The 27,804-nt window shown below is 40.4% G+C and overlaps 1 protein-coding gene and 1 long non-coding RNA gene across 2 annotated transcripts; both read left to right on the top strand.

The window, feature by feature from the left end:
* Positions 1-128: 128 nt before the first annotated feature.
* LOC311018514 lies at positions 129-4,843 on the top strand. The gene is made up of 4 exons (XR_014597733.1): positions 129-667; positions 4,099-4,299; positions 4,384-4,440; positions 4,707-4,843. It is a non-coding gene; the product is annotated as an uncharacterized lncRNA (long non-coding RNA).
* A 21,135-nt stretch (positions 4,844-25,978) lies between these two features.
* Positions 25,979-27,128, top strand: LOC311018798 (uncharacterized protein; the record flags this gene model as incomplete). The annotated part of the gene is made up of 2 exons (XM_084017871.1): positions 25,979-26,450; positions 27,013-27,128. Exons 1-2 carry the CDS (start codon positions 26,015-26,017, stop codon positions 27,126-27,128), a joined length of 552 nt encoding a protein of 183 aa, XP_083873997.1. The 5' UTR covers positions 25,979-26,014.
* Positions 27,129-27,804: the final 676 nt, after the last annotated feature.

Below are 27,804 nucleotides of genomic sequence, written 5' to 3' on the forward strand. Positions count from 1 at the left end.
TGAAAACCTTTATTGACTCAGGGTTGTTTCACTGGGAGCCTTTTCAGCACTGGCGCCGGAACCTATTAGTCCGCCCCACTTTTCGGGGAAGGAAAAAAAAATCACTAAAAACAGCTTTAACTGCTCCGCAGAACACCCGAGACAAATGTATTATAACGTCGGACTATCGATGTACATGTCAGTGTTGGTAGAATAATTTTAGAAATTAAACCAACCTTGCATTTTCAATGATAAAACATTTTGAGGGACTAGTTTCTCAGCAGCAGCGGAATTTTACTTTGCGTGTTAGTAGTAGGCCTAGTGCGTAAAAACGAAACCTAAGCGCCCTACAGTCGTGACAGCTAGTACTCGTAGCAGCGTTATAAAAATGGTGCTTCAGTGTGCGTTCAGAAATTGCAACAATAAAAGTTACAGATGGGCACCACAGAGTTTCCACCGATTTCCATTACAAGAACCAGAAAGGAACCAACTATGGCAGCTGGCAGCTGGCTTGGACTCCAGGACACCGGCGGAGACGGTGCTGAAGTTGCGAATATGCAGTGATCATTTTAGAAAAGAAGACTTCGAAAAACCCCGCAGTCTGAAGGACCACGCATTTCTCAAAACAAATGCCGTCCCAGCTGTCTTTCCTGATGCACAGATGACGGATACAGCTACGGATGAACAGGTAGGCTAATAACTTTTGGTAACCTACTCTTGCTAATAAAGCGCACCTCTCATAACGTTAGCCTAGCTTCTTCTGATATCTTCTGAGACTTGAGACTGAGATCGAGACTGCTTACATGTACCGGTGACGTTATGTGTGTTATAATCTGGCAGATTGTAATTAGTTGGAGCTCGCATGCACGTGGAATGAATCCCTGGCATAGAGCATGGGTGCAGTCGAATAGTCTTTTTTTGCTTAGGAAGGTTCCTAACTGAAGAAGTGACCCGGAAGTAAACAAGTGGCCGCCATGATAAGAGCTGTTCGAATTCTCTAAATGCATAGGAAAGGAGCTCCAATGCTTCCTTTCAGAGCTCCTTTAGCATAGGATGCAACGGACCTTCCTATGCGATAGGAAAGGAGATTACGCCGACCCACAATTCTTAGCGAGAGCAACATTTAAAGTGCCGCACACCTTGGCCGTTCATGAAAACAAACGATATGTGCATTTACATATTTAACAGTTACTTTCAAGCAGACATATAGTAATTGGAATAGTGATAATAAATGTGTGTGGACAGTGATAATAATAGAATGTTTTTATTTTATTTATTTCAATCATGTTACAAATGTTTGACAAAAACGAAACTAAAACCACAAATGAAAAGTAAATAAAGCAACCGGTCAAACAGAAAGGAGGAGATGCTGGACCTGAAGCCGGTCAGTGAACCAGCTGTTTATAAAACCAACATGTGGAGAAGTGGACGATGCGCTTTTTGTAGTCCATTATTGTAGTTTATCCAGCGCAGACGCACGTCAATCGCCGGTGCCGATCATCAGCTGTCAATCATCAGCGGCCGCGTTATAATGACGTAGCTTAGTGAAAGTCCGGTCGGATTCTCTGAGCACCGCGGCCGACTTTTCCTAAATCCTTTTGAGTTCTCCTATCGCCTTTCCTTAACCCCGTGACGTTTTCCCCAGAGGTCAAGGAATAGGAGATAGGAATAGGAGTTAGGACCTTATTTTTTGACTATTCGACTGCACCCCATGAGTTTTCTAACGTTATGTACTGCAACTTGCATTGGCATCAGAGGAGGCTACAGTGCTTGGCGTCAGGCCCGGCCCTAACCAATCTGGAGCCCTAGGCAAGATTTTAGGTGGCGCCCCCCTTGCATCGGCAGTGTAGTGTATATACTCACAAGAAACCGAATAGCTTTGTCTTTGACTTTTTTTTTACTTAAAGGAGTCATCACCTGGAAATCGCAATTTCTCTTGTTAAAACATGCATATCTGTGTTTGACCTCAGTTGAAACTTGCCTGAAAGGCTGGAGTTTGAAAGTGGCGCCGTTTTTTCGCTTCTGCTCTTTTTCCGAACAGGAATAGCACACAAGGGTGTGCATTCCTAAAGCACGAGATTTTGATTCTGCGCCTTCGGTGACGTCACCGTGGAGGCTACTTGCATAAGCCCACCCCTCTTTCACCACCCAACCCCGCCCCGTCCGCTACCTGAAATCGCCGAAGCGCCGCCATTATGTTTTGGAGTCTGCATGCAGGCAAGCCCCCCCGGCTCTGTCCTTCCTGCGGCGAATCAACGCGCGCCTCATTACATATTATACAATGCACATCCGGACCAGTCAAAACCTCGCGCGTAATCTCGCGTGATAAAATCGCGGTACGAAAAAGGGTCAGAACAAGCTCAATGTTTGATTAAATTTTTTTTTTTTTTTTCTAATAAGTTTTACGAATTGATCCAAAGCGATCCAAGGGGGGCTGGATACGTATAAAACCAGGTGATGACTCCTTTAAAGAAAGCAAATTCACAATCAGAATAGTTAACAAGATAAAAAATTATGAATAAATAAAAGAATACAAAAAATACAATGAATATATGAAATACAATCATTTTTACATACATTCATAAATAGCCTTAAGTATAAGATCTAACTAAACACAAAATAAAACGTGTCAACAAGTTGCATAAAATAAATTAAAAATACAATATAAATAAGGCACTGCACAAAACAAGATATTAAAGGTGGGGGCAACAGGAAGACAGCTTGATGCTGCTGCATCATGGCTGGGTTGTGCTGCTGAGGTGGAGGCAGCAGTGGTAGATGTGGTAGATGGCCCAGGGGTGGGATTTAGAAACTTCAACAGTGCATCTGAAGAGAGGAGTATGTGACACCATTGAGTATTACAGTCTAATAATAAAAACATATGATTCCAGGAATAAAATGAAATGATATAATATAAATGAAAAACCAAAGAGATATATGTATGATGTTAACTGATATGCAAATTAGATTAGATTGAATTTATTGTCATCATTACAGTGAAATGCTGAATAGCAGAATGCAAAGTAGCAGTAATATATCATATGAGAATGTTATGTTATGATTATCTTTGATCGAATCACAGCAGTGCTCATATTCAAAACAGCATTCTCTCTCATGTGATATTGCTTAATTAACATTAATGATGTGCACTTTAACAACTAGGCGTACAACTATAATATATAAAGGGGTGGAAAAGTCACTATTACCAGCAGGGCAAACGTGAGCTAACCAGAAGGCAATAAAAATGTAAACAAATGTAAAGACCTGCTTAAAGGATCTAAGACAAATGTCCCTGAGGAATGTAAGGTGGTCCCATAGGTGGGAGTACTGTAATTACCTAACGTTACATTATTACTTTCCATAACAACTTAGCCCCCTCCACAATATTAACTGACGTTAAAACAGTCAACTAACGTTAGCTATTTATTGATTAGCAATTAGCGAATCATGTAACGTTATCCTAATGCTAAAAAGCCAGGTGTCTATCTGTAACAGATAAATAATTTAATGTAACGTTACTTCTGTCTTTTTCTCGTTCCTCCTCCTCTTCTTTTCTTTTTTTTCTTCCCTGGGCACCGGACAATTTTGGCCGTTTTGACATCTTGTGTTGATTTTTTGATGTGGTGATGACGTCCAAAAAGAATCATGATAGGCTACGGGAAGGGAGGGGGCGCATTGTGCATGGGAGGGGGGGAGGGGGGGTTGTAATGTTGTGACAAATATTATTTCTATTAAATAGGCTTTGCTTTGCATTTAAATTAACGTGGGATTATTTCTTGTACCAACTTTTTATTTTTTATTTTATTTTTTTTACCATTTGTGGCACTGGCGTGGCGCCCCCCGATGGACGGCGCCCTTAGCATTTGCCTATACGGCCTATGCCACGGGCCGGCCCTGCTTGGCATACAGATATCCATCCTGGATGCTGCTGTTGATCAATATTGACATTTACACTAAGTAAGATAACTTTGAAGTGTGGTGGTTTATCACTTGGTCCAACAGTCTCTCAAACCACGTAGACCTATTGTCTTTACAATCCATGACAGTTATTTATTTGTCTCTATGTTGTGTTTTGCAATACATTATACTTATATGTTATTGTTGTTGTTATCTGAAAAGGAACTTGAGGAGATGAGCCATTTACCACAATCCACCCCTAAAAAGGACACCTCTGGGCCATTATCATCCTCAGCTGAGTGTTCTGGTGCACTGAAATTGTTCATCACCACTCCAGAACAGGCAGAGCCACGCCCACCAAAACGGCGTTCTGCATTTGGGTTCTATTTTGCCCTCCGTCCTTTTCTACATCGGCAAATTGAGGTAATTGTCTGATTTATAGGAGTGTTTCATTCATATTGTACTCTTTGACAACTGCATTGTCATCAACTTGTGTATTTTGTATAGGATATCCACAGTGCAGCATCAGGCCAGCTGAAGGAAATCCAACTGCCATCATCACAAGTAAGAGATTGAGCTCAAATAAATATTAGTATTTGTATGACATGTATGACTTCATTGCATTGCTTTACATACTTTTATTACACTGATGACATGGATTACGCTCTTACAAAAGGACAATGCAATATTTTGGCTGGATTCTGTTAGACAGATTCCTGTTCACGCTCTCTCTGCCCTTCGACTCACTGGCAATAGACATCTGTTGTCCACTAGACTATAGAAACCCTAGATATGCTTGCATATTTATTTGTATTGTGTTGTTTATAAAGGAGGATAAAATAGTGGCTGAAGATGACAACCCACTGAACCAGAGTATGAGCTCAGTTGAGGCCTCATCAAGTCACCCGGTTGACAGCAGCTTTGTTCCATTGAGCAACACCTCAAGCTCCTCCAGCTCAGACATACCCTCTGCTGCAGGAGCCAAGAACTGGTCAGAAAATAAATGGATTGTAAATGAGTCCAGGCTAATGCAGCTCTTCACAACATGCCACCAGTGTGGAGTTTTCATTGAAGAAGAAGACAAGAAAGTGACCACTGCTGGGACCCGCATACACATCAAGTGGAGTTGTGTGAATGGACACTCAGGAGAATGGGACTCGTGTCCTCAACGGGTCCTGGAAAGGCGCCAGGATCCTACTGTAAAGTTAGCAGATTCAAAGTCATATATCCAGTCATCACCTACTTTACCTGCCAACATCGCCAACATTCCAAGACCAGACAAAAGTCAATGTATCTCAGAACATGTCTCCCGATTTAAAATATAAGTAAATGGGGAAATGAAAGCCTAACTGTCTGCAAGCAGAAGTAAAGAGACAAAAGGTCAACTTTTTTATTTTATTTTTATCGAACCATTTATAATGTTATTGAAAAGGCATTACTGTAACATTAGAGCACGTTGTTGAAATCTCCTCTGTTGTGTAATTGTTATAACATAAAAATAATTATAAATACAATTGTTATATAATAATAATGGTAAAAAAAAACATCAAAGTTGTATTATGTCATCGGAAACCAAATGTATGTGTTATTTCTCTGTTTTATATAAAGAATATGGTTTACAGGATGTGGTGCAGTAGCTGTAGTGTGTTCAGAACAGTCTCAAAGCATCTTGTGCTTCCTTGAACCCCACATATTGCCCAGTGGCTGAAGGGTATTTGTTGCGGATGCTATTCACCACACATGATGGAAGAACGCGTCGGTTGCCTCTTCCAAGCTGTGTTCCTTTCAATCCCCACTCCAGAACAATTCTGTAGGCCACCAATCGGTACTGCCTAAAACAAGAAGGAAAACAAATTAGCTTTTGGTAGCAGGCAACTTTCTTACCAAAGACAAACACTTGGGTAATAGCACACTGACAATGACCATGGTGGTAGACAGCTGAATAGTTTAGGCTAAGAAGTCGGCCTAAGCCTACATGGTTATAACTGGCTAGCATTATTCTAAGCGTTCTCTGTTATCAGCCACACTAGACTGAGGCTGTGATTGTACATCAAGGGTAGGCTAAATCAATGGTAAAACTCGCCTAGCTAAAGCAGACTTGTAGTCCATGTGTGAAAATACATTATAAGAGTAAAAAAACAAAAACATTTTGTTTACATTGTACACTTACAAGATTGACAACTGGCCGTTGGGTCCAGCAGGTCTGGGTCGTCTTCTCCAATTGATTTTGTCGAAGAAGAAAAACGTTTCTAGCACACCTTGACTCAGAAGAGGTGGAAAGTCCTGGTGCTCGTTTATACAGATTTTTTTGTCTCGGGAGACGCTATGCCCGGACACATAGGTCTTGGAAACTAGTGTCCAGCTCCAGTTCTTGCATCTGTGGGATTACTTAGTCCCACTCCCTGCAGCAAAAACATTCTTGATCTGTCGGCATTGGTATGCATTTACTGCATTGGCACCACCAGTCTCCAGATGTTCTGTCCCGGCGAGTGTCTGCTGCAGCTCCACCGGTAGCGGTCTCAACTCTTTCACGTTCTGCCCTTTAAGTATCCATCTGTATCAGTTCTTGGTCCGTATACTCTGGCTCAAACTGGTATGGCTGATTTGATAAAACAACCTCATCTTCGTCGTCCTCAAACTCCGAAATCTCAGCATAGCTGGCAGTGGCCATAGTCTCCTGTTATCCTGATTCCTTCCCGCTAGCATAGGACTGACAGCAGCTGAATAAACTCAGCGAAACCGAAACCGTCTTCCTCTGTAGCCTCACTAGCCCGGAGATAATATCAATCCGCCGCTGACGTAGCCTTAGCAACAACAGGGAACAAAGTATAAGCTATTCCAATGCCATGCAAGGTTGGTTTAATTTTTTTAATTATTCTACCAACACTGACATGTACATCGATAGTCCGACGTCATAATACATTTGTCTCGGGTGTTCTGCGGAGCAGTTAAAGCTGTTTTTAGAGACAGGCTGGATGTTACCGTTGACGTGCGCTAGCTCAACACCAGTTTAGCAACAGTGACTTGTGCAACTATAAGGACTGGACCAATTGTGCTGAAAACGGTCTCCACCGACCTATATCACCTCGGGTAAGTTGGAAATGAGGTCCTATGTCCAAAATTCTGAACTTTTCCTTTAAGGAATTAAGGTGGCGCATTGTTGTCACACTAAAAAAAAAAAAAAGGCTCAGTATCAAGTAATTACGTGAAAGTTTCTTGTTATAACAATATCTTTTTCACGTTTTAACAAGATAATTGTTAAGCGTTATTACATGAAATTATCACGTTATTTCATGCTGATATTTTCACGTTTTTACACGATATTTATCATGTTATTACATGAAATTATCACGTTATTTAATGATAATGATTTTTTCATGTTATAACATGAAAATATCATGTTATTTCAAGAAATTATATTTTCACGTTTTTACAAGATATTGGGGAGACCGGGGATGGTTGCAACAAAGGGATAGTTGTAACACTCTCAGTTTGACCAATCAGAAATGAGCTGTGGTGATGTCATCAATACAGTCCATGCCCACTGACAAATTGACCTCACTGGTGAAGCCTCATGTCTCTGAGTTGAAAACTGTCTGTTCTGGAGCCAAAAAACTATTTTTCAGGTAAGAAAGTAAAAATTTCCATCACAACTATTTTTTGCATAGTGTCCATTGTGTTGTTGATACAGTTGTTTCACTTACATAAGCTCAAGTAGTAGTTTCTCTAGTTTAATTTGATGTGTTGCATTAGTGCTAGCTTTGAAGCTAAATGCTAAAAAATGGTTAGCTTTTTAATGGCTGCCTGGCATGGGGATGGTTGTAACTGTTCTTAAAAAGTGTTACAACCTTCCCCATATGTTGACATTTTGTGACAAGCAAGAAGAAAGCGGCAAAGAAAAGGCCCAAACCTGATGACACTGAAGATGCCAACTCCTCAGACAATGAAAATGTCTGCATTGTGTGCTTGGAGCACTTTGATAACTCAAAGGAAGTGTGGATCAGATGTCAGCATTTTGGGCCCATGAAGCCTGCACCCCAGGCAAGGACAACTACATTTGCCACAACTGCCTATCTAATTAAACATATGTGCCTTAGGCAGTTTGCTATCTTCTGCACCTTAAAAACACACTGTTCAAAATAGGCAGTTCAACTATTCAAATGCCTTTTAGTACTTACTAAGTATTTAGTGCAGCTTTGCACCACACTGTTCAAAAGTGGTTTGTTCCACAGAAATTCAAGTGTTCAAATACTTTTTCACATTAATGTGTTTCAGGCTACAAAACACACAAACAACAGACACCAGTTTATACTTTTTATTTATTTTATGTTATATATATGTATTTATTCTATTGTATTTATTTTAATTGTATTTAACTTGTACTTTTTATTTATTTTTTATCATTATTTTTGTATTCTGCCAAGTTTATGGTTCCTTCTTTATTATTCATTAAAGTTCTTGCATACATTTTAAGTGTAGATCTTTTTAAAGGAGTCATCACCTGGAAATCGCAATTTCTCTTGTTAAAACATGCATATCTGTGTTTGACCTCAGTTGAAACTTGCCTGAAAGGCTGGAGTTTGAAAGTGGCGCCGTTTTTTCGCTTCTGCTCTTTTTCCGAACAGGAATAGCACACAAGGGTGTGCATTCCTAAAGCACGAGATTTTGATTCTGCGCCTTCGGTGACGTCACCGTGGCGGCTACTTGCATAAGCCCACCCCTCTTTCACCACCCAACCCCGCCCCGTCCGCTACCTGAAATCGCCGAAGCGCCGCCATTATGTTTTGGAGTCTGCATGCAGGCAAGCCCCCCCCCCCGGCTCTGTCCTTCCTGCGGCGAATCAACGCGCGCCTCATTACATATTATACAATGCACATCCGGACCAGTCAAAACCTCGCGCGTAATCTCGCGTGATAAAATCGCGGTACGAAAAAGGGTCAGAACAAGCTCAATGTTTGATTAAATTTTTTTTTTTTTTTTCTAATAAGTTTTACGAATTGATCCAAAGCGATCCAAGGGGGGCTGGATACGTATAAAACCAGGTGATGACTCCTTTAAGTATAATAATTTAATTGTTACATCCATCCTCAAGTAGTGTTACAATTCCCCCCGGTATTGGGGTAAGTTGTAACAACATACCTCTTTGTGTTTGACATTAATTTACATAATCTGTGATGGTGTAGTAGAAGTCCAAGTGTATGTCATTCACAGCAGACAAAAATGGTTACCACATGTCAAAATTTGAGATCTCTAGCACCAACAACCACTGAGTTACACTTGCTCAAACAAAAGGTGTTACTATCATCCCCGGTCTCCCTTTATCATGTTATTACATGAAATTATGACGTTATTTCATGATAATGATTTTTTTCATGTGAAAAGTTGAGTAACACACTGAAATATAATCTGGCAAACTCTCTTACCATTGAGGCATCAAGTACATACCTTAATGCAATGATCATCCCCCATTTTTTGTACTGTATCACATCCTGGTCTCAGGCATGTAAAACAGTTACAAAACCACTCGAATCGTTGTATAAAAGTAGCCTCAAGATCCATGCCAAAAAAACACGGCATTACCATCAGTGTCATGTACTTGCTAAATACGATATTCTGAGCTTTGAAAACTTGATCATACACTCAAATGTCTGTTTCTGTTTGTTTTCACTCTGCTCTGAAAAAACTGCAAGATTAACTCGATCTGTCACGAGGGGTGAGTGTAGCATTCCAAAACGTAAAACTAGATTTGGTAGTTCTTCCTTTTCATGTGTAGCCATGAGTCAGTGGAATGCCCTTCCCACAGAAATGATCCTATGTATAAATCCCCACACATTCTCATGCTTATCAAAGTGCTGGTTATTGAGTAAGCAATCTTGCACACGTTGCTGAGTTATGGGAGTATGTGTATGTATCTGTATGGTTATTAATAGGTGTGTGAGTGTGGTTAGAGAAGGGTGGGGATGGTTGGACTGTTATCTATGTATGTACTTGTGTTTGAATGCTTGTGATTGAACGTGTGATGAAAATAAGAGAGAGTATGTGCTGTTGGGCTAAGCTCTGTTGTGCATTTTCATGACCTGGTGCTCTCGCTTCCCTGTTTCTGTTTGTTTTGTCTACTGTTAAAATACTATGGCCATCAGATAATTTTTTATTCTGTCACATCGAACAACAATTTTAATATAGTTGTTCTTTCATTTGTTCTTACCTGCCCAGGGACTACAGGTGGAAATTAGGAAAATTGCTATAACCTGGCTCAATACATGTTTTCTTGTTTCACAAGATTAATGTTTTTTGTGCATTGTCCCTGTTTTAAATAAATAAACTCCTATCCTATCCTATCCTATCCTATCCTATCAACAGCAACTCAGCAGCTGTAACGAGGGAGGGCTATTTTAAAGTCCCACCAAAGGTCATTTTGGCAGTTTGGGGATTGAACTGGGGACCTTCACGACGTCACAAGCCAGGTTAGTTAGATGACGTTCTTAATCATTCTTTAACAATACAATTCAAGAGACTCACTGTACAACATGCACTGTATTGATGAAGTGAACATTGAGTGAGACGTTGAACACGCTGGTCGTCCCAGTGGCACCAAGAATGTTTCCCTATTTACCAAAGAAAAACGGCACATCGTGATAATATGCAATTACAAGAATCAGCCTGCATCTGATGAAAACCTTTATTGACTCAGGGTTGTTTCACTGGGAGCCTTTTCAGCACTGGCCCCGGAACCTATTAGTCCGCGAGGCAAATGACCACCCCACTTTTCAAGGAAGGAAAAAAAAATCATATACAAAAATATATTGCATTGGTCATATAGTTCGTTCCTAAACTAAGGAATTAAGGTGGCGCATTGTTGTCACACTAAAAAAAAGGCTCAGTATCAAGTAATTACGTGAAAGTTTCTTGTTATAACAATATCTTTTTCACGTTTTAACAAGATAAGTATCGCGTTATTACATGAAATTATCAAGTTATTTCATGATGATATTTTCACGTTATTACATGAAATTATCACGTTATTTCATGATAATTATATTTTCCTTCCTCTCCCTGCCCTAAATATGTGTGTATATAGTGTACTTCTTCTGTACCATTTATGTATTTAACTTTCTCTGTGACTATAGTAACTTTTTGACCATCCTTTTCTCTGATTTGAACTCCTCCCTGTCTTCCGTTTGGGCAAACACAACAACTCACGGCCAAGCGTAAATCAGGGTTTCCGATTGGCTGATTGTAGTATACGCTACAATGGGTTTCAGAGGGCTAGCCTAAACATGTTCACTTCATGCATAGCGATTTAGCCTGTCATCTTCAAACTTACAATCTATATTTTTGGAACACAGAGTATGAGGGTCATTCCGTGTCATTTCATCAAATGCCTCCCACCTGACCATCTCAGAATGTCCTGTAAAAATTCTAGTACAAAGACACACTTGTTAATAGGACAAATCCAAAATATTAGGTCTCTACTGTCAACAGTTTTCTCATGAAACATCATTGAATGAAGGGTAGTTTAGACGGTTTTTGGCATCATACTCTGAAAAGCCATTTTTAAACAGCAATATCTGGAAAACTATCTCACCTGTGGCCTTCAAATTTCCTACACTGTCTATCTGTTAGTAATAGCCTCCAGACATGGAATATCAGAGGTGTAGCTCAATGATAACCTAGTATGGTAGGTACTTAAAATGTGGCTTGTCGAAATGAAGTAGCAAATTTGAAGAGTGGCTGAGCTCCCATTTTTGCAGATAAAAGACTTCTATCACTTCGGGCTCTATCTCTGGTGTTAGCTTAAACATTCTACAAAATATGGTCTCTCATAGATGATTAGTTTCACAGATATTAAGGCTCAAAAGTGGAAGTTAACACATCTTTGCCCAACTTCAGAGTCATATTCCAAAAAACTGACAACAAGTATCAGGTCCAATCTTACTTTTTTTGAAAGATCATATTCTTGTTAAAATCATATAAAAAAATCGGGAGGATGTTTTGCCTCAATTTGTTGCAGTGATTTTTTAAAATCCTGATATTGGCGGGGTTGTTGTGGCCGTTTTTGGTACTGCATGTCCTAATAGCCTACTAGTAAACATCACAGGAGGCAGGGCTGGACTGGGACCAAAAATTGGCCCACGCATTTTCAGCCGAGACCGGCCCACCAGGTATTGATGGAAAGACAATGAAGCCTATGAACAAACTTTTTTGTGACAATGCTTGTACACTGTCGGGCATCGGCCCTCAGCTGTAATTGGTCCAGCCCAGAATCAATCATGACTAAGGGGCCAATCTACCAGTTTTGTGTAACAATAACAGTGTTTCCCACAGGATTCTATTGTGGGGGGTCTTGCGATCTTCTAGGGGGGTCCGGGGGCATGCCCCCCCGGGAGAAAAATTGGTTTCATTTTAATGCATCAATTTGGTGAATTTTGAGAACCAAAATATGACATCAATTACTGACCAATTTCTTACAAACTGCTGGTACTAATACAAAATGTTGACATACTAAATGGGGTTGAGGAGTTAAAGCATTCAAGAAAAGATGAAAACAAAAATGACTAAAACCCCGTGCTGAGCCTTCCAGGGTTCCCCAATTAGTTTTCACTGAGGGCCAAGTTATGCCCAGGTTGCCAAGTCGAGGGCCAAATTGTCTGTTTTTTTTCATTGGATCACTAAACATTATTTTATGTGCAAATGTTATTATTGTTGCTGCTATTATTTGAAGTATTATTATTGTAATGATTAGTACTACCAGTGGTAGTTGGTTGTAGTAGCAGATAGTAGTAGTAGTCATAGCCTGTGTTGAGGGACAGATAAAAATGTACGCTTGAAAGAAAATAAGTCCAATATCAACGATTTATTTATTTGAATAACCCTGGAGAATATTTTTATCAACAACAAAAAACAACAGCACTACAGCAAGTGGTGCCCAATATGCCCGATGGCCAGTCCAGCCCTGACAGAAGGGCAATTCAATTGTGTTTTTTATGATTTACCAAAGACTTACATGTGACTAAATGCTGCTGATAAATGTAGCCCTATGAAAACATTCAAATGTAGCACAGTTGTAGTTACAGAGGCAATAAGTCCTTGAATGTTAGTTGAACATGCTGAAAGCAGCTTTTAATGTCTTAAACCATGAACAAACAATGATATGATAGCAAAATATTGAAGACTGCACAAAAATGGCTTTTCAGAGTATGATGCCAAAAACCGTCTAAACTACCCTTCATTCAATGATGTTTCATGAGAAAACTGTTGACAGTAGAGACCTAATATTTTGGATTTGTCCTATTAACAAGTGTATCTTTGTACTAGAATTTTTTCAAGAAATTCTGTGATGGTCAGCTGGGAAGATTTTCAGAAATTTGACAAGCCGGGTTAGTTAGATGACGTTCTTTATCATTCTTTAACAATACAAATCAAGAGCCTCACTGTACAAACAGTGAACCCGCTGGTCGTCCCAGTGGCACCAAGAATTTTCCCTATTTACCAAAGAAAAACGGCACATCGTGATAATATGCAATTACAAGAATCAGCCTGCATCTGATGAAAACCTTTATTGACTCAGGGTTGTTTCACTTGGAGCCTTTTCAGCACTGGCGCCGGAACCTATTAGTCCACGAGGCCAATGGCCACCCCACTTTTCAGGGAAGGAAAGAAATATTACATAAAAAAATATATTGCATTGGTCATATAGTTTGTTCCTAAATTAAGGAATTAGGGTGGCGCATTGCTGTCACACTAAAAAAAAAAAAGGCTCAGTATCAAGTAATTACGTGAAAGTTTCTTGTTATAACAATATCTTTTTCACGTTTTAACAATATAAGTATCACGTTATTACATGAAATGATCACGTTATTTCATGATAATGATATTTTCACATTATAACATGCAAATATGTTATTTCAAGAAATTATATTTTCACGTTTTTACACAATATTTATCATGTTATTAAATGAAATAATGACGTTATTTCATGATAATTATATTTTCACGTTATAACATGAAAATATCATGTTATTTCAAGATATGATATTTTCATGTTTTTACAAGATATTTATCATGTTATTACATGAAATTATGACGTTATTTCATGATAATGATATTTTCACGTTATAACATGCAAATATGTTATTTCAAGAAATTATATTTTCACGTTTTTACACAATATTTATCATGTTATATGAAATAATGACGTTATTTCATGATAATTATATTTTCACGTTGTAACATGAAAATATCATGTTATTTCAAGAAATTATATTTTCACGTTTTTACACAGTATTTATCATGACCTGAGGTCCTCCGGCACCGGCCTTTTATCCATACCAAAACCCAGAACTAAACCCATGGTGAGGTGGCATTTAGCTACTATGGCCCCCACCTGTGGAACAGCCTGCCGGAGAGCCTCAGGACCGCAGAGACAGTTGATATTTTTAAAGGAAGATTAAAGACACACCTTTTTAATCAGGCTTTTAACTAGTATTTTAAATTCTTCTTATGTTCTTATGTGATTTTATCTTATTTTATATTTTTGCTTCTATCTTGTTTTTAAGATGATATTGATCTTAAATAATTTTAGTTGTTTTACTTATCATTGGTATTGTTTTATTTTATTATCTTATATATTTTTATCCTTTAAAGCCACTCTATTTACTTATTTTTTCATGGTTTTTTAATCCTATCTTATGCTTTTAGTTTTTAGCTTTAACTCCAGTGTTTCCTCAGGGGGGTCTTCCACACTGGGAGCTGTGTCTGGGCTGCTGCTGGGGGCGCTGTCCCTGGGTCCCTTCCGCTCGGCTGACTGTTGTCTGTCGGGGTCGGGGGGCCTGGGCACTGGTGCCCCCTGTGGCACAGCCTGTGACTCCTCCCAGTGTGGATGGCCCCAAAGATAGCGTTTCCTCAATCATCAGTGTCATGCCATGTCTCCCTATTGTCAGTAGTGAGACTGTGCAGGTGTGTGTGTATGTTTGTGTGTGTGTGCGTGCGTGTGCCTGTGTGTGGAGGGTGGGAGGGAGGGGCTTTATTTGTAATTGTTTTTTCTATTTTCTTTTTTATGTGTGTAAAGCACTTTGTGTTACATGTTTATGTAGGAAAAGTGCTCTATAAATAAAGTAAAGTAAAGTTATTACATGAAATAATGATGTTATTTCATGATAATGATATTTTCACGTTATAACATGAAAATATGTTATTTCAAGATATGATATTTTCATGTTTTTACAAGAAATTGACCATGTTATTTTATGAAATTATTACGTTATTTCATGATAATGATATTTTCACGTTATAATTAGGCCCGGGAAACGGACACGGTATATTTGACTGATTTATCAGGTTGATGACATGTCACATGCCGCTCGTCACATGCACGCGCATTTTGCCCCCCCCACCGCTGAAACCATTCCGGCGCCACTGCTTTTCAGGTACACCCTGCTTCATTTCCACTGGCAGCTGCCCAGTTCCACCAGTCTGATGTGGTGGCCACTGAGCAGCTGCACAGGAGCAGTTGAGGGTCATGAGTCTTGATCAACAGCAACTCAGCAGCTGTAACGAGGGAGGGCTATTTTAAAGTCCCACCAAAGGTCATTTTGGCAGTTTTGGGATTGAACTGGGGACCTTCACGACGTCACAAGCCAGGTTAGTTAGATGACGTTCTTAATCATTCTTTAACAATACAATTCAAGAGACTCACTGTACAAACAGTGAACCCGCTGGTCGGCCCAGTGGCACCAAGAATTTTCCCTATTTACCAAAGAAAAACAGCACATCGTGACAATATGCAATTACAAGAATCAGCCTGCATCTGATGAAAACCTTTATTGACTCAGGGTTGTTTCACTGGGAGCCTTTTCAGCACTGGCCCCGGAACCTATTAGTCCGCAAGGCCAATGACCACCCCACTTTTCAAGGAAGGAAAAAAAAATCATAAAAAAAAATATATTGCATTGGTCATATAGTTCGTTCCTAAGGAATTAAGGCGGCGCATTGCTGTCACACTAAAAAAAAAAAGGCTCAGTATCAAGTAATTACGTGAAAGTTTCTTGTTATAACAATATCTTTTTCACGTTTTAACAAGATAAGTATCGCGTTATTACATGACATTTTTACATTATTTCAAGATATGATATTTTCACGTTTTTACAAGATATTTATCATGTTATTACATGAAATGATGACGTTATTTCATGATAATGATATTTTCACATTATAACATGAAAATATGTTATTTCAAAATATATTTTTTGCGCTGAATTTTTATTTGATGGTGGTTGAGGTCAACACTTGTCAACACTTGTTGACCTGATAATACAAGCATTTATAAAAACTCAGCTAAACTTTTTCATACTCTTGCGTGAAAGTCGCGTCACGGCATCGGCTGGGTAAACACGGAAGTGGCGTCTACGCTGCGGTAGCATAGCAGCCGAGGATAGAAGCTTTCAGGCAAGTGTTTTTTAAATAAACTCCTGGTGTACTTACAAACTTTCAAATGCCCCGTTTTGTGAGTACAGACCCTATGTGTACTACTGCAGAAGTTTGGTAACATTCCATGCATTATTAGTGGGGTAATTTACGAGATATACCCACTGTACCATAGCGCTAGTACTAAGCCATTCGGCTGATAGCGGCTATCTTGACCAATGCTGACCATCGCTAAAAATGCTTCCGAGGGGGTATTTGGCTGGATGTCATGGTGGAAATTACCTAGGGTGCATTTCACTCCGAACCATCACTTTAAGAGAACAAGCTTTGCCACCACTGTAGCCCCCGTGATAAACAGAACCCAGCCTGGAACTAAAGGAAAGGAGCATGTCAAGTCTGCAAGGAGGACATGCATCTGTTGTGGAGAAGGACATGTTTTGGATTCATGTCCACAGTTTGGGAAAGAAGGCACACAAAGAGAAGATAGTCTTCTTAAGAGAGAAGGGTGTCTGTTTTTGGCTCTTTGTGTATTGGACACATCAGCAAAGTTTGCAAAAAATGGATTTCCTGTATAAAATGTGGTCTCAAACATCCAACTGTTCTTCATATTCCTCAAAAAGAAAAGGATAAAGATTCGCACCAAGCTGAGAGGAAATCAGAGATGTCCGTCAACAGCACTCTGATGTCAAGTGGGCGTACAGGGGCTGGTGATCACGATTGCAAACTTCCTATAGTTCTGGTGCAAGTTAAGTCCAAGAAGGGCAGTAAGATTATCACCACCTACACTTTCTTGAACCCGGGAAGTACTGCAGTATTCTGTACAGAAGCTTTAAGGGAAAAACTTAATGTTGGCAGGAAAGAGTTCATATTCTCCTACGGACAATGAGCCAAGAGAAATTGGTGAGCAGCCACATGGTGCCAGGACTACAAGTGGCTGGCTTGACTGGGGAGCATTTCTGTGAGCTGCCCAAGGCTTATACTCAAGCACACATGCCTGTTCACAAAGGAAACATTCCAAGACAGAGTGACATTCAGAAATGGCCTTATCTGAAGCATGTTAATTTGCCTGAGATTGATGCAGGGATTGAGCTGTTGATTGGGACAAATGTTTCTAAAGCCTTGGAACCCTTGCAAGTGATTCGCAGTGTTGGAGATGGACCCTATGCAATCAGAAAGATGCTGGGCTGGACGGTGAATGGGACGCTGAAAGAAGACAGTGGTGACGCAGTAGGAAGTGAGCAGCCAGAGTTAACAGTTAACATTGTCAGTTGTGACTTTGGATGAACTTTGGCAGCAGCAGTTTAAAATAGACTTCCCTGAATGCAGCTTGGAGGAACAACCTGGCATGTCAAGAGAGGAACACAAGTTCATGGAGCTGGTTACAAGTTCAACAAAGCAGGTCAATGGTCATTATCAGATCAACCTGCCATTGAGGAATAAGGACGTTAGTATGCCAAATAATAAGAAAATCATTGAGCAGCGTGCCTTACACCTGAAGAAGAGGCTTCAGAAGGATTCCTCATTTCATACTACTGTATATGGCCTTCATGAATGATCTTGTTGTCAAAGGCTATGCTGAAAGGGTGCCTAAAGAGGATTTGGAACGTAGTGATGCAGGGTTTGGTACATCCCTCACCAAGATGTTTACCATCCTATAAAGAAGAGGATCAGGGTTGTTTTTGACTGTGGAGCAAGTTTCCAAGGAACATCACTTAATGCTCAACTCTTACAGGGCCCAGATCTCACAAGTTCGCTGATTGGAGTGATGAGTAGGTTCAGGAAAGAACCTGTGGTTATTATGGCGGATGTGGAAGCAATATTTCACCAGGTCAGAGTAGCATCAGAGGATACTGACTTCTTGAGGTTCCTCTGGTGGCCTGCTGGAGATTTAAATCAAGATCATGTGGACTTCAGGATGCTGGTGCATCTCTTTAGGGCAACGTCCTCTCCCAGCTGCTAATTTTGCCCTCAGGAAATTCGCAACAAAGGACAGTTCAGCCAGGAAGCGATAGATAAGGTCCTACATAGTTTTTATGTGGATGACTGCCTTGTGTCTGTGGCTTCAGAGGAGAAAGCTGTGTCTCTTTATCATGAGCTCATCGCGATATGTGCTAAAGGTGGGTTCCGACTCATAGTGCATAAGCAACAGGCATGTTCTAACTGCAATACCTGAAGAGCACAGAGCCAAAGACATGAAAATGTTGAACATGGACCAGGATTTGCCACCTGTGGAGAGAGTGCTTGGTGTGGAGTGGTGCATTTAGTCTGATACTTTTAAGTTCAAGATTTTTTTTAAGGACAGACCACTCACTAGGAGAGGAATCCTCTCTACGGTCGGCTCCATCTATGATCCTCTTGGTATCGTGAGTCCTGTCGTCTTGTCCGCACTTGGCTGGGACGATGTCATACCCCAGACCGTGGCTCAGGAGTGGACAAGTTGGCTGGATGAACTTTGCCATTTGGAGAAATGTAACATCATGCGGTGTCTGAAACCATTGGATTTTGGTGAAGTGACCACAGCACAATGACATAATTTCTGTGAAGCAAGCGAGGATGGCTATGGAGCAGTGACTTACCTGCTGTCACGAAATGCACACTCACAGGTGCACAGTGCTTTTGTCATGGGAAAGGCAAGGGTGGCACCATGGAAACCGGCTACCATCCCCCGAATGGAGCTTATCGCAGACACCTTGGCCAGTCGCATTGATATCTTGTGGAGGAAAGAGCTGCACATGCACCTTCAAGACTGTGTTTTGGACCGACAGTACTTAGGTGCTCAAATATATCAGGAATGAGACATCCAGGTTCAGAGTCTTTGTTGCCAACCGGGTCACACAAATTCGCAAGGCTTCACAACCCTCTCAGTGGAGGTATGTTGGAACGGCAAGTAAGCCAATGTCGCCTCCAGGGGTGTGAAAGGCGATGCATTTGTCAAGGATGGAACATGGGTGTCAGGGCCTCGTTTTCTCCTTCAACCTGAGAATGAGTGGCCTGTCAACCCTTAGGATGTTCATCGACTTCCAGCAGACGACCCTGAGGTCAAGAAGGAAGCCACAGTGAATGCTGTACAACAGACCAGTGAGGAGGCTGATGCAGTAACTCGCATGATCCACCACTTCAGCTCTTGGATCCATCTGAGAAAGTCTGTAGCTTGGATCTTGAGATTCAAAACTTGGCTCTCATCTCTCTGTCAGAAGAGAAGACAATTGAATATGGCTCTTGCACAATCTGGTTTGGATGTGGAACAATGACAACGTTAATTGGAGAGAGATATGGAAACATTCAAGAGAAAGATGCTTTCAAGTTGTCTATCAGTGGAGGAGTTGGAGAAATCAGAAATGGAGATCATCAAGTTTAGTTTCGAGGTGAGAAGCAGAGGAAGTGTCGTAAAGAGGTATGGGGTCATTTTTACCTGCATGGCCATAAGAGCAATCCACATTGAAGTGGCACCTTCACTCGACACAGACGCCTTCATTAATGCTCTCAGGCGCTTTATAGCAAGACGTGGTCAAGTACGAGAATTGCGCTCGGATAATGGGACGAATTTCAGGGGAGCAGAACAAGAACTGAAAACATCCATGTGGAATCAGGCACAGATTAATGACGTCCTCCTTCAGAAAGGGATAAAATGGACTTTTAATCCCCCAGCTGGCTCCAATCATGGAGGTTCTTGGGAGAGGTTAATTCGAACAGTCCGTAAAGTCCTCAACTCCACCCTGAATGTACAACATTTGGATGAAGAAGGCCTTCACACAGTTTTCTGTGAAGTGGAAGCCATTATCAATGGCCGACCAATTACAAAGGCTTCCATGGATCCTCATGACCTGGAAGCATTGACGCCTATCACCTGCTGCTTTTGAAGGCATTACCATCTTTGCCACCAGAAGTCTTCCAGGAGGCCGACATGTACGCACGCAGGCGATGGAAGCAGGTCCAGTACATGTCAGACCTGTTCTGGAAAAGATGGATTAAGGAGTACTTGCCTCAATTGCAGGAGCGGCAGCGATGGTCAGGAGCAAAGCGCAACCTTGTTCCTGGAGATCTGGTGCTTATAGTGGACAGCACAGCACCTCGTAACTCCTGGGTCATAGGACGAGTCCTACAAACCTTTCCGGACAGAAGGGGCTTTGTGTGTCAGGTGCGCATCAAAACTAAGAGTAGCTGCCTGAACCGGCCTTTAACCAAGGTCTGTCTGCTGCAGGAGGCCGATGCTGGATGTGTGGCAGCTGTTATGGATGACGGTGCCTAGACCTCTGACTGAACTTTGACACTTGACTGATAATGACTGTGGCGAACACAGATCACAGGGCTATGTGCTGGTAACGTCTGGCCACACTGACTAACTTTTTCACAGGATCATGAAGACCGAAGAAGACAAGGAATGTAATGTGATTATGCGGACTGTCTAGTTTTAATTATTCCATGACTCCTACTGTGCATAATTATTGGGTGATAGATTAATAATTAGGGGCTGGTGTGTAGGAGCCATGAAGGCATTTAATATGATGAAATGGAAATAGATAATTTTGTAGTTTATATTTGGGTTATTTGGGTTGTTTTATTTTGTTACCTTTTGTTGTTTATTTATGATATCACAGTAATTGGGTCACGGGCATATGGGCGGTAACATCTAGTTAATATAATCACCAGCACTGGTACGGGGCCGGTAACTAGAGAGAGAGAGAGAGAGAGAGAGAGGGTGAGTTACCGGGAGGCCATTTTTTTTGTTGACCACTGTTTTTTGCTTTGTTCGCTGTGATTGATTTTGTTTCACACTTTCAAAATGTTATGATAAGTTGTCATTCTTTAATAAAAACCGATAAACGGACTTTTGATCTCAGTGGATATTTTGTTTAGTACAGCATGTCAGACAATCAGCTTATACCCTGTCCTCAGCCTCTCAGCGACTGCTTTGTTTAGACAATAGTCGCTACACCCACCAAAGGTCATTTTTGGCAGTTTGGGGATTGAACTGGTGCATAAAAGGAATTAGAAAACCAGTCAGTTAAAAGCCTGATTAAAAAGGTGGGTCTTGAGCCTCTTTTTTAAAAACATTCTCTGCTGTTTGTAGTATGATGATAATCTTCCTTGAAAAACATGTGAGCTTATTACAGTGATATGGGAAGCCAGAAATGCACAGTCACTTCCTTTTACTGCGAGCATACGGGAAATGGCTTTCAGACATGTAACAACTGTCAAGTAATCAGAATTACCACAATTAACAAAATCTTTATCTTACACGTGATACTTATTTCTTCTATTATATTGAATATGTTGGGTTTGTTCCTGCTCTTATCTGTATGCAATTACTTCATGTTGTCATCATTATAATCTCATTTAATATAATCTAATCTAATACCTAAATGTGGTACCCGACTAGCAGTATACTTTTATTAGTCTGACAACGCCACCCCCTGATGGGCAGGAGGACCCAGAAATCTTCCCTTAAGTGTTGTGTGGCTAATTCTATATCTTCCCCCCGGCAAAGGGACAATGGACAAGAGGCAGATATACAAATGTATTCCAAATGTATTATAATTTAATTCAAAGGCTATAGCAAGGTTAATATACGTCTAAAAATTACTGCTATGAATAGCTGATTGATTCTCTTCGGTCTAGGAAGGTCGGATCAGCCAATGCAACACCTCTGCTCAGGACGCCCCTGGTGAGACAGAAAAAGAATGGCGACAACAACCCAACACCAGTAGAAGCATGCAACACAACAAGCACTAAACACTTGATATCTAGAGATACCACTACAAAATAATCACACCTTGTTGTAGTCTTAAGTACACACCACTACAGCGTCTCCCAGTGTGGTCCCTCGACATGGGGCAAAGCATCAGTGTGGATCCGGCCTTGTACAGGGATAGCCTATGCAGAAGACAAGGTTAGGGAGGAGAACCACCAGGATCAATAGCACCACTAGTCCAATGAACAATGGACAAGGCTAGTATGAATAGGGCACAAGGGTGGTAGGCCCAACGGCAAAATCACAGAAAACCAAACGACAAATAAAACTGAAAACAATAAAAAAAACTGCCTACTAAAAAAAACAAACAGTGGCTGGCCTGGTCCCTGGTTTCAAGAGAAAACAATGTAAGTTGCCAGCCTCATTAAACAGCATAGGTTCAAACAATTCAAACATGACACAAAAATATAGGCCTACTTTTCTGTATGCTCAACTGTCCCACAGCACATTGACAAGTGAAGAAACACTGAACAACTGTTGCTACGAACAAAGAAAATCATTAAAAGGACACGTTCAAATGCAGATAACACATTCAATGGAAATGTGCATATTGAGACATTTACCAGTGCAGCCCAGCAGCTCAGGTCACATTGAGGTAGTCACATCCCTATTTAAAAACTCCCTGCAGAAGCCTGTGTCCTCCGTGAAGAGTAGACGCACACTTCTAGAAACTAACCTAATAAAATGAAATAAATAAGTATTAAAATTCAGATGGCAGCGATTAAAACATGCTCTACCATGACCAACAGTACCTCCAATGAAGAAGGGAGCCCAACTCACACAGTGTCCAGCAAACAAAGAGAGTCTGACTTGCAGCCAGCAAACATTTATCACTTCCTGATTAGTCATGTGACTACCAGGTGTTGTGTGAATGTGATGCAGCTATGTTGTGTGCCTGTCTGTAGATCCCCACATAAAGAAAGTAAGTAAGTAAATAAGCTTCAAATTTAGTCCGAAATGACAGAAAATGAGAATAAGAGGGCTTAGACACATTAGAAAAGCAGACCCTTGTAATGTGACATGGCTCCTGCATTCCCCATTTTTATTTGTCACTTTCACTTGTACTTGTTCAGCTGCCATACCAACATGCTGGTATTGTACTTACAGCAAGTTAAACAGAAGTTCAGTCACAACATTGGTAAGTCACTGACATTGCTGCATGACTCAGTGTGTAAGAAAAAAAAAAAAAATTAAACTACAGTCTGTGTGCCAGCTGGTACGTGCAGAAAGACATTCACAAGAAATTCACTGGTAGAACAAATAGATGAGCCTTATTGAAACAACAATCAAGCCTGAAAGTCACAATCATCCATGTTACAACGCATCACCTTTCATTGATAAGCCTCCTCTATTTTATCACCAAAGGTTGTTTTTTTTTGTTTGATAAAACTTTGATTTGGAAATCTTAGATGGTCAACAAAGGGATTACATTTTTCACACTGTGCCAACTACTGCTGTAGAAGAGCCAATTTATGTTTAGGATTTATGATGTTATTTGGCAAGGGCTGAGATTTTTCACAATGAGAAAGTGTCTGCTGTGAATTGTTACAGCTCCAATGTGTAAATTGTTTTAAAACGGTTACTACATATGTTACATTTTTTAACTTAATTGTGATTGTGTCTTACAAAGGCAGACAGCAGAAAGAGTGTAACTAAACAAAAAAGGCTCTTTAAACAAAGTTTAAGGCAATTGAAAACAAAACAGATATGTATAGCCTATGTAAAACCTTATTTTTTTCTTTTTTATGCTGTTTGTCACAAACTTTACATAAAATCTTAGTTCGATACTGCACTCTATTTGGACAATCTAAATGCAGAAAAATGTGGTTTCTTTTCAGCTCAGCTCAATCATCATTTTTAAAAAAGCTGTCTTTCAAGTCTCCCATCTTTATTGAAGTGCAATACTATATTGCTGGGGGGAAAAAAACAAAAAAACGTTGGTATTGTTACTGAACGTATTCCATGTTTTAAAATATAATTACTACCATAGAAAGTACAAATCGTTTAGTTTAGTTAGTGGAATTAAACAAGTTCTTAGAATATAATTAACCAAATCTGGACACCCTTCAGGCTTATGTAACATCATCTCTGCCGATCTTTGACACACTGAACCAGATAGACATGCACACAGAAGCTATCTCTCCCCGTCTATATCAAACAACTGCAGCTGGAACCACACCTTCATAGTATATGTTGCATATTGCAGGAATGCTTGGGCAATGAGATAATGGGTTCTGGTTAAAAGTAACTAACTGCTAATAGTAGCACACTGATAGAACAGAGGTGACCACGAGAATGTGCTTCGATAAAGTTGCACTTTTGTGAGCAATGCTGAGGAATGCATTCACCTGATGCAATGTAGATCAGTGATGCTGGAAACTTCCACATTAGTCACACATATTAAGTACTATGGATAATATTAAATAATACAATGATGTGATGTCTTCATAAAGGGACCATAATGCAATAGAGAGGCCATCGGTCCTTATTTAATTCAGCACTCTAAGTTAATATAATGCTTCAGCAGTTATTCAAATAAAGTAGGTATTTCCCAAAGTTACAGTATTTTCAGTGCAGAATTCGCGACATGCAATGGTTTGTAATAGTGGAAAAATAAAATTGAAATCAATAACGATCATGATACACACTGGTTATATAAGAAAACGAATATCAATAGTGAACATTAAATAACATCAGTCTTGTAGAGCTGTTTTCGTGTGTAAAGTTCATAAGATGTTTTTCTGGTCAGAAGTTCCATTTATGTTTATTTGATATTGAATACTTTATTTCACATAAAATGTCATTAAACAATAGACAGGTTAGTTGCCATCTGTCCGTCTGTCCTTTAAGATGAGATTTTCCAAAATTGTATTTGATTGGTTTTATATGTTGGACACATTGAGTTTCCATCTGAAATCAGCTGATGTGATAGGATGGTTCAATCATTTCAGATAGTGACATCTTTTTTCTTCTTTTAAATGTTAGTATCCATGCTGAGGGCTCATTTACCTATAATACAAAATGTTTAAACACACACACACACACACACACACACACACACACACACACACACACACATAGTATTGATCATACCCATATCAAACTGTCACCACCTGATTTACTGTATATGTGATACTCACTGACCAAACAGCACCCTCTTCTGGTAAAGAGTAGGCTGACTTCCATCCTTTTACAAAGCAGCTGGATAAAATGTGATTCAAGGTCATTGTGGTTTGTGCTGCATTACCTTTCCCCTTAAAAAAAAATCTTGACAATACATTAAGCTCCCCTTTAAACACCCTTGTTGCATTATATTATATGTTAATGCTAGTTCTTCTCAAAGCAAGCCTGACATCTCGATGTAACGGATCGATGCCCATGACAAAATGGTTTAATCTCACTTTAATCAAGGGGTCACATTCACAGTGATGACCAGGGATGTGAGTTATCGGAGAGGTGGTCAGTGGAGCAGCTAGAGGTTAAGTGCGTAGCTCACAAGCAGCAAGTTAGTTCACATTGTGCAGCGTTTCCAAGATGGGGAGCGGATTTGAACCTTAAAAGCCTTCGTTGATGATGATTTCTATGCTCAGCATTACTCAATGCGGCCATTCACATGGTTGCTAAGAGAAAGAAAATAAAAAAAAATTAAAATAAACAGCAAAGAGAATACAAAGACAGCATCAGAAAAGAGAAACTATAGTGAAAAACATTTTTAAACGTTGCATATGGCGATTAAATTACAACTTTAGTAGCTCAAATGTTTCATCCTCCAACAATACAGGCAAAAAATATTGTCAAATATGCCGTCTGCGCAGTGGTGAGCAGTTTGCATTGGTGTACTTAAGAGTGGTAATCTTCTTAGTGTCGGTAAGTACCCAGCTAGGAACCAACTACTGTCCAGATTGTCTGACAACAACAAAGCGAGGCTCGGGGAGATGTGTGGTTGCCTCGCTTGCATGAAATATGCTCCTCCCCTCCTTTGGGAACTGTGTTGACAGAACCGCACAAGAAGTTCTGGTGGGTCTCCTCAACGTGAAGATGTTTGGCAGTGGCTCCAAGAAGTGGTTTGTGAAGAAGCAGAAGAGGCACCAGCAGAGGCCTGTCAGGAGGCCATGCACCAGGAAGAAGAAGAGATGGGCAGCCAAGATCCTCAAACAGCACCGACAAAAGATCCTGAGGGAGCTGGACGTCAGAACGGTGCTTCCCTACCTGGTGTACGATAAGGTTTTCTCCCTGGGGGAGTACAAGGAAATACTGGGACAGGAGTCCAGCAAGAAACGGACGGAGATATTCTTGGACCATCTGTCCACCAAGGGGCCTGCTGCATTCTGCTCATTCTGCTCTGTTTTGGAGGAAGTGTGTCCCCACCTGCTAACTTCCTTTCTGCTGGAAGAAAAAGGTACATCCATTGATGAGCCACTAATTACATTAATGAGTAATACCAAAGATAAAGGTTATACAGGGCCGTTCCTTTGCTGATGTTCTCTTTGGCAAACATTCCTTGTACGTCAGAACAAAACAGACGTACAGCTCATCGATCTGTTTTTTCACTTATCTTGTGTTCCATTTATTTTTCTGTGAGAAATGTAATTCAAACAAACAAACAAAAACACATAAAAGGAAGAAAAGTACTTTGCATTAAGCCAGCGACACAGACTAAGAGCCAGCAAAAATAGCTTCTTAAATCTGGATGGCCGAGGAGATTACTGAGCTGTCAGCAACGTGGCTGTAGTCTGCAGGGCCTTGTCTGTGCTGCACTATTACAAATCAATAGGCTTCAGTTGCATTTACATAAAACTGAATACTCTCAAGAAAATGAACAGCTCAGTATTATCTGTGAATAATTTGTCCCACAATTACAAAACCTGCAAATCCTCTTATTTACTCACCCAGCTAGAGGGCAAGACGTGTAAATTAGCAGAGCCATAAGAAGTGTTTACTATATTAATCTGTTCCTACAGATGGTGCCCCAGGACATGGCGGGAAAGGAGGTCTCCCTGTGCCCCCTAAGAGTCCGGGAGAGCAACCCCTGTGCTCCCCTCCCGTGTACACCGACCCCATGTTTGACTCCAGGTGAGAGCAAGTTTACTTATGTGGCTGATGCGAGTGCATTCATTTAAAAATTGAGGTTTGATCACGCTCAATAAACATCGCAATATAAAGTGGGGTTTTTCCATATGAATGGAGCATAGCGTCTCTGTCTGCCCTGCAGTTTCCATACCACCATGTCTGCTCTGTTGTTTTCTAATTAATGGCAAATTAAAGGAGGCTCTTGATTGCCTATGGGAGATTTTGGACCAATGAATCCATCTATGTCTTTTTGCTTTGAGTGGCTGATGTGGTTGGTAAAACTGTTGATCATTTGTGCTGTGCATGGCTGCATGTCCAGAATGATGGATGCTGTCGTTGTGTCGTATCATTGCATCAATGTTTTGCTGCATGATTTCAGCACCGTCTTGTGCATGCTGATGTTGTTGCTGTTGTTATCGTACCGGTGTCTTTTCTTAGCCTCGCATCAGTCTCTGAACATTTTGCCAAAGGGCTATAGTTGAAAGTTAGCTGTCAGATTTCCAGAAATATTGACGATTGTTTGTCGTCCCTTGTTAAATACATGAAGAAATGAAGACATGAAAGGATTTGAAGATTTTGTTTTTTTTAAGAGCGGTTCCAGAAACTTGAACAATCAATGCCAAGAAATCAGGTTGTGGTGCCCCAACGCCTTACTCAGACACATTATGTTGGCTTTTCCTTTA

This window comes from Eutrigla gurnardus (genome assembly GCF_963514095.1).
Source record: "Eutrigla gurnardus genome assembly, chromosome: 9".
Lineage (NCBI taxonomy): Eukaryota > Metazoa > Chordata > Actinopteri > Perciformes > Triglidae > Eutrigla > Eutrigla gurnardus.